General features: G+C 41.2%; 1 protein-coding gene across 5 annotated transcripts in view; it reads left to right on the forward strand.

The window, feature by feature from the left end:
* Positions 1-13,125, forward strand: part of ERBB4 (erb-b2 receptor tyrosine kinase 4) — a 1,342,090-nt gene that overhangs the window by 952,740 nt on the left and 376,225 nt on the right. For all 5 annotated transcript variants that reach the window (XM_068245390.1, XM_068245391.1, XM_068245392.1 and 2 more), the window contains one exon: positions 7,752-7,951. In XM_068245390.1, the coding sequence (XP_068101491.1) occupies positions 7,752-7,951 (200 nt within the window). The remainder of the gene's footprint in view (positions 1-7,751; positions 7,952-13,125) is intronic.

The raw sequence follows: 13,125 nt of genomic DNA on the forward strand, positions 1-13,125 counted from the left end.
CTGATATTTACTGTATATAATGTCAAAGTTGAGAGGTTGGCTAGGCATTGGTGGTGGGGTTCGGTTAGGGTTAGGCATCAACGAGGGGTCAGTTAGGCATCAGTGGGAGGATCGGTTAGGGTTAGGCATCAATGAGGGGTCAGTTAGGCATCAGTGGGAGGATCAGTTAGGGTTAGGCATCAATGAGGGGTCAGTTAGGCATCAGTGGGAGGATTGGTTAGGGTTAGGCATCAAAGAGGGGATTGGTTAGGGTTAGGCATCAGCAGAGGAAGGGCTTATGTGAGAATAGGGTTAAGATTAGCGATAGTAAAATATTGGTAAAATTTACCAGCGGAATTACCAATGCCTAATAGTAGGATATTGGTAATTTTTTCCCCTGGTGGCATCTTTTTTGCATGTATGCAAAGTTACCACCCATAACAGAATATCCCCAACCTTTTCAGATTACGTTCAATACCAATTAGCCTTCTCTGTCATGGCTAATGCTAAATGTTGCACCTCCACTTTACACGTATGGAAAAGAGATGTACACTCATTTCTGTACTCAAGACAAATAAACAACCATTCACACGTGATGCAGCTTATGTCTGGTGGAAAAGTACGCGAGGAGGGCCTCATATAATCGGGTCTGAGCAGTTGTTTTTTGTGACACCCACATCTCACATCTACTGGGCATCCTTTGTTATCAGCATAACACCTTGACATCACTTAGTAGAGACATTTCGGCCTTCTCTTGCTTTTTTGTGCTAAATCACTGGTGGATACAAAGTAATGTGTGAATAAATCGAATATATTAGATTTGTTCGCATTGTGTCCAGTGAAAAAATACTAGATTCAGGTCAGCTGAGGTTCAGGGTAAGAATGCAGTTATTAACCACTTCAGGATTCGGCGTACGCTTAACTACGCCCCTGAATCCTGAAGTGGATTGCATGGAAACGTTCCATGTCAGTTCACGTAGCGTGTCTCCGTGAACACCCTGCGATCCTCCGATCGTGGCTCGCAGGGTAAATGTAAACACACGGGGAAGATCTTCCCCGGTGTTTACATGTATACGGTGCTGCTGCGCAGCAGCGCCGTGGCGGATATCGGCGATCCCCGGCCTCTGATTGGCCGGGGACCGCCGGCACCTGATAGGCTGAAGCCTATCCTATCCGGCGCAGGACGGAATTCCGTCCTGCGCCGCTCACAGGGGAAGGTAGAGGGAGGGAAGGGGAAGGCGGCCAGGAAGCGCTGCGGAGGGGGGCTTTGAAGAGAGCCCCCCCCCCCGCAAGCGCAAGCAGCCGGCGGCGATCAGACCCCCCCAGCAGGACATCCCCCTAGTGGGGAAAAAAGGGGGGAAGTCTGATCGGCCTGGCTGCTAGCTGATCGGTGCTGCGGGCTGGAGAGCCCACGCAGCACCGATCAGCAAAACCACCCGGTATCCGGAAGTGGTTAATGACAGATGCAAGAAATGAAAAATGGCCTAAGCTTTTGTTGTTAAATGTATTCCTCCATTGTTTAGGAAAAAAGTGCTTACACTTATTCTAATATTTAAAAATGATTGATAGGATTTCTTGCACTTTTAGTAAATGATCTGCTCTGCAGGTTTTTTTTATTTTTTAAAATATGTTACAGGCATCCTGTAATATATTTGGGCAACTGTTGTTGGTGATAGTTTGAATATCGGTAATCTACTGTTTAGTTTGCCTTCTTAAAACAGAAGGTATATGCGATAATTCAGCTTTAAGTGAACGACTGTGATCTCCCACAATGCATCACTTCTGAATATGCAAATTATCTCTTTATGCCCCTGAAGCCAGGCTTACATCCAGAACCGCTGGTGTATAGCAAGCCTATAGCGTATGCATTTTACAGAGCCACGTCAACCCAACATGCAGACAGCCTGTTTCGGTCTATTGGTCCTCATTAGTGCATGGCAGGGATTTATAGTGTATTAAGTGTATAGTGTATTAAGTGTATGGTCACCTTTATACAGCTACTGGTCTTCCTATAAATGGGAAAACATAAACGTACATCTTCTTTACAATCCAGCAGGCTTGGGAAAGTATACCATAAAAAGAATTTCACAAAGGTAAATGGTGCCAGACAATGATATAGCGGTAGTTATGGTGCAGAATAATAAGGGAGGCATTGTATCTCTTCGAGGTGTCACTGTTTTGCAATAAGATCATTTTTAGCTGCAAAACATTTTATGGGGCAGTTTAGATTTTACTAAAATATACTTAAAGGTAGAGGTCTTCTTTAGCTACTTATTTTGATGGGAATATGAATTGCATGGATCAATTGATTTAATGTCAGGCCTGTCGTACATTTTTTTTCCCAACTGCGGCTATAATTGCCCTGCAAGAGTAAGTTAAAGGAATACTATCGATGTATGCATTTATTTTTAAATGCTGTATGTTGTAGCACACATTAGGACAAGTACTAGGAGCAATTTGATTCCTCACACAGCTGTTCCTCTCAGCTGTAAAATCCTCCGTCAGTTTTGGCCGTCAGTGTTTGATACAAATGTATCTATATGCTGAGGGCTCCCAGAGGGCTAAGCCCATGTCTGCACAGGGGAGTTGCTATCAACTCCTCAGTTTATAGTTTAATTATCACCTTGCTGAAAGAATCTTATTGATATGGTGGTAAGGGGTTAAAGATTCTAGCAATGTGTGTTTATTATCTTTGCTTCTCTTGACTGATAAAGATACTAATAATGCTAATTGTAGACAGTGGTCTGCCCCTCTCAGCAGCTTGTAAAGTGGATGCAGCCTGGAGTGAATCTCCTCAGGCAGCCAGTCTGAGTGTAAACACAAACTCGTGGTATAGCTAGTTATATTCCAGCAATATTACAGCTCATTTAGTTACCTGTTACCACCTCAGATCAGCCTATTTCTCCTCATGTCTCCTGCATGCTGTGAGTGACACAGTGAAATATATTTGTGAGCTGTGTGACAGAGTAACCAAGCAGCTCAGGGTGACCCAAACTACTATGAGCTGTGTGAGAAATGAATTTTTAAGCAGGGATAGCAAGAGAGAGACCTGGGTGAATAAATAAAGTGCCCCTAGCACTAGTGGTAATGTGTACACTAATATACAGTATTAAAAAAAAAAGTTGTTTCAATCGATAGTACTACTTTAAGGTCAATGGGCAAGCTTTTTCTTCTTACTTCCATTCTTTTACAGTGTGTTCTTTATACCATTGAAACTATTTTACTTGAAACTATAATTACTATTTTGAATTACTTGTAGTTAATCTCAGTTATAGTCTGTACTACAATGTTAAATGCTTGCTCGGTTCCAGGCTGTGTTTTTTTTCTTATATTCAATGCAAATTTACCGTTATTATTGATTCTGGCAGGTCAGTGCACTTGACTAAAATACTTTCTCGAGTGTTTGAGCATATGCTTTAAATCCAGAATGGTAAACTATGAGCTTTGCAGACAGCATGTCTGACTGCAAAACAAAAACTTACAAATGTGTTTAATTGTGAGCTGCACAATTGCTTGTTGAATTAAACTGGAGAAAAGGACAACAATATTTTTGTTTTATTTATCTATTATTTAGGTAAAGCAGGAAGGAATTAGAATATGTGCTGAAATTTTATAGCTGTCTTTGTCCCCATTGAGATGTTGCCTCAAATCCTCTTGCAAAACAGGACATTTGCGTAACTGAAAATATCCCTAAAGGGAGTACATCTCTATTCGGCATTGGGCGGACCGAATGATGGCGTTCCCTGCTACCGCTAATCTCCCCGGCGGCGTTACATACTAATAGTCACAACTTGGAAGGAGATTTACCAAGCCAAAAATAGAAAGAGAGATGGGCACAACTGCATAAAAATACCCTTTATTGTGGCCGGGTAGACACAATGGTTACAGCAGTGGGGGGAAGGAAGATGTCTGACAGCTGTTTTGCAGGATTAAACCCTGTGAAACAGCTGTCAGAAATCTCCCTTCCCCCCACTGCTGTAACCATTGTGTCTACCCGGCCACAATAAAGGGTATTTTTATGCAGTTGTGCCCATCTCTCTTTCTATTTTTGGCTTGGAAGTTGGAACTTGTGGACTATTCTGGAGCATGCTGCAGGTAAGCCCCATGTGGTTTGTGATCCATCCCTGCCGCATTTAGTGCCAGTTTGCTGCTCTCCCTATCCCTGAATTTGGAAGGAGATGTAATTCAGGGTCTGGCGACCGCCGGAGACCACAATTACCATTACGCTGGGCTGACGGCCCCCAGCTTCTGCACTCAGCGCCGCACGCTGAAATGATCTGCTTCACCCTAAAGGGGCCCATTAATGGTACAATGTTTTCCTCAGATGGGAGTTTTTGAGAAATCAATGGCAGGAAAACTGAGTTGGGTTTGGTAGCATGTCTCACTATTAGACTGATTAAATGACATTAAATGCCCATGGTGTGTCAGCAGGAAGTGACATCATTGGTCAATGGACCATGCATGGGACGTTTTATATATTGAAAGCTTGTTCTCAGCATACACACGTACATTACATCTCTTGTTGCAATGGTGGTAATTATATGCCTCAGTGTTCACATGCTACATGGATAGGGCTGACCATAGGTATGTTGTTGCATTCATTCACACAGAAGGGGAGGGAAGGGCAGGGAAGGGCATCATTGCTTCATTGTGTGTAGAGCTAAATTTTGCCATGGCTGCTATCATTAAAACTATATAGAGCAAGAGCAGAGCTGTCCAACTCCAGTACTCGAGAGTAATATCCATGCCACTGTTTAGGACTGACAGAGAAATGTGTTATAATTGATGAACCACACCTTTTCTGAATTAGTCTCATCAATTAATTAAAGCTGTGACAAAATCTGTGAGGACCTCAGCCTTCGAGTACTAGAGTTGGACAGCACTGTTCTAGAGTAAAATGAACTGTAAAGGACATATTTCCTATGCAGTTGTCACTTCTGGTTCTATTTATTAATCTGGTAGCTTTGATCCTCCCACTAACAGGTTTAGGGCTAGTCCATATGCTCAAGGGGGAATTCTCAATGTTTCTTTCATTCTTTTCAAAAGCACTCTCTGGAAAAGACCTATACAATGATGCCTACAGACCTGCCTGCTCCAGTGCACACTATTCTGACAGCTGCATTGTGCCACTTCCCTGGGAGTGCTTTTGTAAATAATGAAGACCCTGAGAATCCCTCGTGAAGAGATGAACAAGTCCAAAACAGTCCAGGTTCAGTTACATAGGAAAAGGTCAATTATGATACATTTTACTGTAAGACAAATGCCCCTCTTATATGTATGTGTACACATGTATTTTACATTTTACAGCTTTTCATGAAAGTTGTCCTTTTAAGCCTTTGCTTAGATCCATCTCTGAGAAGACCGTAATTTATTCTATTGCTGGTGACAACCAGCGGAGTAACTGCCTCCTTTTGCATGTGTAGCTGATATAAGCTATTTGAGATCATTGCTTGAGGTTATTCAGCTGTACTTTATTTCCTCTTTCCCTGTAACTGGTAGAACAACCTGCCTGCTTTCCGTCCTTTACTGTAATGCTCTGCTCAGCCAACTGGAAACAAAGTTTCTAAAGTAACTGATGAATTTTGCAGTCGTAAGTCTCAGGGCCATTACACTGTTCCCTTTCTTCATGGTCCCTCGGAAGTCTCGGAGATTGTGGACTTGTGTGAGACTGTGATACGGGGTGAAAAATGTTCTTAGTTTCTGACTTTCCTTTTATCCTTCTAAAAGTTTTAGCTGTCACTGTGTTGTTTATAAGCTCTTTCTAGCGTGCCTCAGGAACATGCTCGATAAAACGTCACTGGATTGGTCATTAAAAAGAAAAGAAATAAAAATCTAATACATGTTTTTAAAATGCTTATTTTTCAATAGTTATATAGCTGTTTTTTTTAATATTCAGTAGAGCTGCTCGATATGTTTAACTGTGTGGCATGTTCCCGGGGAATTACACTGAGCTCTCCAAATGCTTGACTTACCGTAATATAAACACGAGACACTGCCTTAAGCTGAATACTCACCTGACGACGCAGGAAGATGGATCCCAGTGATGTCCCTCGACTATGAACCTTTCCCAATCCATCTTCCTGAGTGTGGGTACACGGGATGGTCCACAACGGGTGCGGACGGGAAGTCAAGCGATCACCGTACTTTGAGTGGAGTCATTGGGGATCTTAAAGATCCAATCCGTGGTGATGGTCATTATCGGAGTGCATCGCTAAGCATCGCTCATGTAATTGAGCTCCTTTACCCACATTGCATGATTGTTAAAATTATTATTTGCCGCTTAAAAAGTCACCTGTTGTCGGAAGAATCGGCTGAAAAATCGGTGGAAAAAATAACATAGTTGGTACGGGCCTTTAGAGATAATTAAATGGGCAGGTTTTCAGTTACTGTATATATGCTTTTTTGCCATAGTTGATATAACTCTGGCTGTCAGAGGTGCTACTGAAGTATGGGAGGCCCTTAGTCACCTATTTTAGTATTGGTAATTAAGGGAAATGTGGGAGCCCTCGGTGCTTGACAAAATAGCAGATGACAGTGCCACCCACTATGTAAACTGCAGCTAAATGGTGAACCTAGTGCTCAATATTTTTTCTTGTACAACGGTGAAGGTGGCATGGTTATCGGTGGGTTAGCGGCAGAGGGTGGTGGTTAGGAATAGGCATCAGCGGTTTAGGGATCGATGAGGAAGTTTTTTAGGCTTAGAGATTGGTGGGGGGATTGGTTAGCTTTAGGTATCTGTAGGTGGATCAGTTAGCGGTAGGCATCAGTAGAGGGAGGGCTCCTGTGAGAATAAGGTTAGGTTTAACATGTTTATTTACATGTTTATCTCATCATGCTATGCAGCAATTCAGGTGCACTTTCAAAAGCAGCATCACCAACAGCAGTTTGCTGGTGATCACTGCAGCCCCTGCTTGTAGCATAAAACTCCATATTGATAGCCAGGAATCTCTTTGTGAATTCACTATGTGCAATCACTGGATGAGTACTCAGTACTCTTTATTTAAATGGAACCCAAGGTGAAAGTGATCTAGAGTCTGCTATATTTGTTTTCTTTTAAACAATGCAAGTTGCCTGGCTTTCCACCTGATCCCGTGTCTGATACTTTTAGCCATAGACCCTGAGCAAGCATGCAGACCAGGAGCTCTGACTCAAATCTGACTAGATCATTACCTGTTTGTTTCACGGTTGTGACTCGGCATTACTGATTCCAGTCTTCCAGAAGATCAACAGGACTGCCATTAAACTACTATTGTATAAAAGGAGATCAATATGACAGCCTCTGCCTCTGTCTCAACTGGGATTACCACTGTAAATTGGGCTCAATATCTTAAGTAAATGTGTTTTTTTTGTCCTTATTCACCTTAAGGTGCGTACACACGCACTACGGCCGCCAACGATGGGTCCGTTAAACCCTCCCACTGGGCGGACTTTCAGGCAACAGTAGCACTTTCGGCGGACTGATAAGGCTGTTTCTGAGCGATCCGCTGAGTGGATCGTTCAGAAACAACTTTATCAGTCCGCCGACAGTGCATAGACAAGTGCTACTGTCGCCTGAAAGTCCGCCCAGCGGGAGGGTCTGATGGACACGTCGTTGGCGGCCGTAGTGCGTGTGTACGCATTTTTAGTTTATCAACGCTTTCCAACTTATCAGCTATGAAAATAGCAGTGCAGCTTAGAAAAATGTCTTTTTGTCCAGAAATCTAAATTTGCTTCATTATTTTTTTAAAAAGTGAAAGAGTCACTTTAAAATTTAAATCCTTTTCTTTTTACAGTGGAATGTCACTGCTTATTCTCAAGCAGCAAAGCCTCACCTCTCTGAAGCTCCAGTCCCTCAAAGAGATCAGCGCAGGCAATGTCTATATCACAGATAATCGCAACCTTTGCTACTACAACACCATCAACTGGACCTCACTCTTTAGGACTCCCAACCAGAAAACCACCATTCGAGACAACAAAAAAGCTGAGAACTGCAGTGAGTAGTAGCTGGCTACCAAGTTACCAACGTGACAGATAAATGAGATACTTATAATGTGACAATTTGATTGTGGATGAACAGAGTCGCCAAAATCAGATTGAAATAAATTAGTTAAAAATGTAAAACCAGTTGCTTCTATTTTTGTTGACTTATGAAGTGGGTGGATACCGGTGAGATGCATTGCAGCATTTTTGGAGTGTACAAATGAGGAGTTTTTCTACTGGATACTGACTGTTTGAGTCTGTATTGGTTAGGCAAGTCCTCCACTACCTCTCTTTTTGAAACTGTTGTAAACTCATTTTACTCTGATTAGACACCTCTGTTCATTCACAATCAAATATTCTTAGTCCACTATTGGTGGAGGGGTGTTACCCCATTTGCTTCATTTCTACAGAGCGCAACATTTTAACCCAAGTGGGTTTGGTTCTAACTTGCTGTTACAGTGGTTGTCTTGTGAGTACCAATTTATCACTTATTAAACAAAACACTTGATTTTATTAATACTACACTATCAGGGGCTCTTGATTGTTTTCTTTTGTGTTTTATAAAGTGACACATTCTATTTTGAAGTTTGTAGTTGTGGCACTTTCCTCCAAACAGTCCAATTGCCTCCCACATTTCAAAATCGTTTGGATAAGTTAATTGGTTCACCACAAAATTGAGCTTTATCTATGATCTGGACATAAAGGCAACAACATACACTTGAGTGTTCTCAGCAAAGGCAGCCGGTTGGGGCTTCTGAGTCACATTTCATTTATGTCAAATACCTTCAGGCACTTTGTTGCTCTCTGATGACGTGCAGTTTAGAGAGAACTAGTTTTAGGTTCACATTAGACAAACTGTTTACCAGAATAGAGAAGCAAAACAGATGTCTTAATGTATTCCGTTATCCATTACACCCTTTCAGTCAATGGATGATCAGACATACCGATTTCCGATTATGCGGAAATTCCAATTACCACTAATGCCAATTACCGATTCCACGGATTTCTGTTTTCCAAGTAGTCTTTATTTGGTCATTTTTTTTTTGGATTCTTTTATTGGCCAAATACATCCGAGTTGACTCTGCATTCTCTGATTGGGCCAATGCTTCCGAGTTCTGTGATTGGGCTAAAATTACCGAGTTGAAGTAATGTGGAATTTCTGCAGATGTCCAATTTCCATTTTCCAAGTTCCAATCAAATGCCAATTTCCGATCAGAAATCTGGAAATTTTATTCCCACGTAATCTGAATAAGCATCCCTATTTCAGACAAGTCCATTTACAAAGTATCTGTTGTTTGTGTTGATGAACACAACATCCCATCTCCCTCAACTATTTTAGACACGTATGCCAACAGAAAGAATGAAAACCTATAGAAGTGGACTATTTTCCATTCTCATTAATATTTTCAATATAAATCAGACATGATGAACCCATCAAAATCCACTCTCAGGCCCCTCCTACAATCAGTTACAGCGGTTGTCCGTTGTCAAAGCTCATGCTACAACCAATATAATCAACTGACACAGCAAATATATTAAAAACGTACATCAGATCAGCTGTGCCCCAGCATGTTGCCAATCCAAACCTATCTATAAAAAAAATTAGTGCACCAAAACTAGGGTTGTGAAAACATTTCAGTAGAAAATGGAACCCCTATTCCCTTTCAAATGTAAACTAGATAAATTATTTGGAATGTAGGTTTACAGAGTTTAAGGGACTCTGTGCACCTCTCATTGGCATGCCTTTAAGACTCCAACCAATACTGCAAAGTACTTAAAAATGCACACCTTTTGTAGCTTGTGCTCTCCTCTTTCATTTGATGTCTGAATCGCTGTTGTACACCAAATCGTTTTTGTTCGGTTTCAATAAAAAAAAGAAATCGTGGCTGCCATCTTGACTGTGTTATAACTTCCAGGTCACCGCTGTCTTGTCTGTTAGAAAGGTGCATCACTGAATGAAGCAGGAAGAGGAAGTGACACGCATGGCTCCTCCAGAGAGGTCACAACACAACTTTGTTGAAAGTATTTTGGCTTAAAGGCATGGCCATGAGAGGTGCTTGGAGTCCCTTTTATCCATAGCTGAAACATGCCAATAATATGATTTGTGGCTCACTTGCTATGTCACCAAGCAGTACAAGGAAGGGTAAACAGTCTATGTATTGGTGTGGCTGTTAGATATATACATTGGACTGCTATTTATAAATAATAGAGTGGTAGTATTTATCACAAAATTTTTACCACGATCCCTGGGGTTGTTCCTCTGAGGGCTTGAGGAGAATGCTTCATAGTTTACCATGTCAATGTAATGTGTCTGTGGATGGAGAGTGTTTGGTTAATATTTGGGAATTTTTGTTTTCTTTTAAAGGAAAGGTTCAAGCAAAATAAAAAAATGAGTTTCACTTACCTGGGGCTTCTACCAGCTCCATGCAGCCATCCTGTGTCCTCGTAGTCACTCACTTCTGCTCCAGTCCCCCGCTGGCAGCTTGCTGACCTCGGAAGTCGGCGGGACGCATTGCGTACATTTTTACGCATTCCCGCTAGTGCAGGAACATTAACACATACGTTTTTACGCATTACTGGTTCAATGCGTAAAGCTTTACGCATTGAACCAGTAACGCGTAAAAATGTATGTGTTAATGTTCCTGCACTAGCGGGAATGCGTAAAAATGTACGCAATGCGGCCCGCCGACCTCCGAGGTCGGCAAGCTGCCAGCGGGGGACTGGAGCAGCAGTGAGTGACTACGAGGGCACAGGATGGCTGCATGGGGCTGGTAGAAGCCCTAGGTAAGTGAAACTCATTTTTTTATTTTGCTTGGACATTCCCTTTAAGGGAATTAAAGATTCATTTTTTTGTATTTGTGTATTATCTCCATTTATAAGTTAGCTGGTGAAACACAAATAAAATGATTTGCTCATTTTTCGGCTATGGGTTAAACCATGTACAGTCCCCCATTACATTTTGATTGGCCAATCAGTGACTCATTTTACCAACTTGGTGAAGTTGAAGGGCCAACAGATTTTGATTCCTATGAATAGACTGTGTAGGCAAACTCTCATAAATACATGAAAGTGGTCGAATTGACCAATCACTGGCCATTCAAAATTGAAGGTGTGTACTATGCTTAATCCCATACTAGAAGAAAATGAGCTGTGAAAGAGATCTGGGAAACATTTTTTTAAACTGCCGTAAAGCTTTAATTTTATTTATAAAATGTGTCATAGAACACAAACTTTAAATCATGGCTGTCTCCTTTTAAAATAAAATCAGCTAAATTCTCATCTCCAACAGCATGTAGATTTGGAGGGAAAAATAATTCTGCTGTAACTTCACAGAGCAAGAATATATCATAATGGTTGGAAAGGTAAGTCAGGATGCCTGCATGCATTGCCTCCAACGCTCTCCGTCCAAAATGAGATTAATGGTTCTAGGTTCTGACTGACATCAGCTCCTAATGAAAGCACCATAATATGAGGAGGTGTTGAAATCACTTTGCATAAAAAGTTAACACTTTGCCTCCTTTCCTTGGAGTGCAGCTAATGCTTGTCCCAGTGTTAGAAGTCTAGATACACTTTCTTTTTCTAACCCCACAGTCAAGTCATACTGAAAGATAGGAGTGTCCAGATGTGAACAAAAGAAATAGCTTATTTCCTAAAGGGATTGCAAAACACCTTGAGGAGGATCTGTGGTGACACAGAGGCCCTATTTATTTGTCATTCTTCCTCATGCACCTGTCTGTTAGAGGCATATATCTCTTTAGACAGAGATTGCTCCTTCTCTGAAAATTCACTGTAAAAATATGATCATTTGTTGTGAATTTTTACGGTACTGAGTACTGACATTTCCTGCAGGACTTTGCAGAAGTATTATATTAAAGAAACAAAAGGTTCCACCGTAGTTGATCACCACCCTGTAATTCTAATAAGTAAAGAAAGTGGCAGTCCTTAAAGCGGAATGAAACCCAGCATTTCTACTTTGCTCTAATAGATTATTTACAGCATATTATATACAAACAGCATCTTTTTTTTACTAGAACTGCATTCAAAGGGTTAACACAGGCTTTAGAAGCCTCCCTTTTAGCAGAGCTGGCTGCTTCTGAAACTTTACATAATGTTATCTAGTGTTTAATTGTATCAAGTCAGGAATGTAAACAAAGCCTTCTCTCACACCACTGGGTCTCACAAAGACAGTGAGACAAGAATAAATTCTTTCTGATGCTTTCTGATTAAGTTAGAGGATGAATAAAGCAGTTATAAATAAAATGCAAAGTCAGCTCTCAGAGTAAAATTAGTGTATTTTAGGAATGTATAATTTCTAAATGAATAATACTACTTATGCACAAAAGCAAATATGCTACCCGTATGGCATATAAAAAGTAGGAAAACATGTTTTTATTGAATATTATGTCAGGGTTTTATACCGCTTTATTAGGGCTTGTCGCCTAACCCATTAGCAGCTCCAATAGTGTAAGTTATCTCGTTTGATATAAGTGTGCTGCTCTTGACCTCAGTTGGTAGAACTCGTTGTGCTGTATATTCTTGGAATACTCTCTGCTAGCAGATAATATATAAACTGAAAGCAGAAGCCCTCTATAATTGCCCCACATTGCCCCCAAGTCACAAGTGAGCATAAATAAACATTGCAACAGTACTTACTAGAAGCAAATAGAACAAGAAAGAGATAAAAAAATATATTAAAATAAATTGGACTGGAGCACTTGCAAGCCTCTAAATAAATTGGCTGTTAAAGGGTTAGTTAAAGGATACCTGACCCAAGGTAAAGCTACCTAAGCTAAGCACAGAGGTATGTTCAGGTGGGATACACATACCTCTGTGCATTGGCCAAACCTCTCTTCATTCTCCCTGGTCCCCACAATCACTCTTTGAAAAATCTGACTTTTGGCTCAAGTCATATATTCAGACAAAAAGAGGCAGGCTTGAAGCAATGTTCCTTCCTATCACAGGTGGGGAAGAGGAGGGAATGGAGGGAGAATCACAACAAGCTTGCCTCTTCTTGACTGAAAATTTGACTTTAGCTTAAAGTTACATTTTTCAAGAAGTGATTATGTGGACCAAGGGGAACGATGGGAGGAACACACAACACACAGAGGTATGTCAATCCAGCATAACCACACCTCTGTGCTTGCCTTACGTAGCTTTGCCTTACATAGCTTTGCCTTGAGTCAGGTG

The sequence above is a fragment of the Hyperolius riggenbachi genome, chromosome 7, assembly GCF_040937935.1.
Source record: "Hyperolius riggenbachi isolate aHypRig1 chromosome 7, aHypRig1.pri, whole genome shotgun sequence".
Taxonomy (NCBI): Eukaryota; Metazoa; Chordata; class Amphibia; order Anura; family Hyperoliidae; genus Hyperolius; species Hyperolius riggenbachi.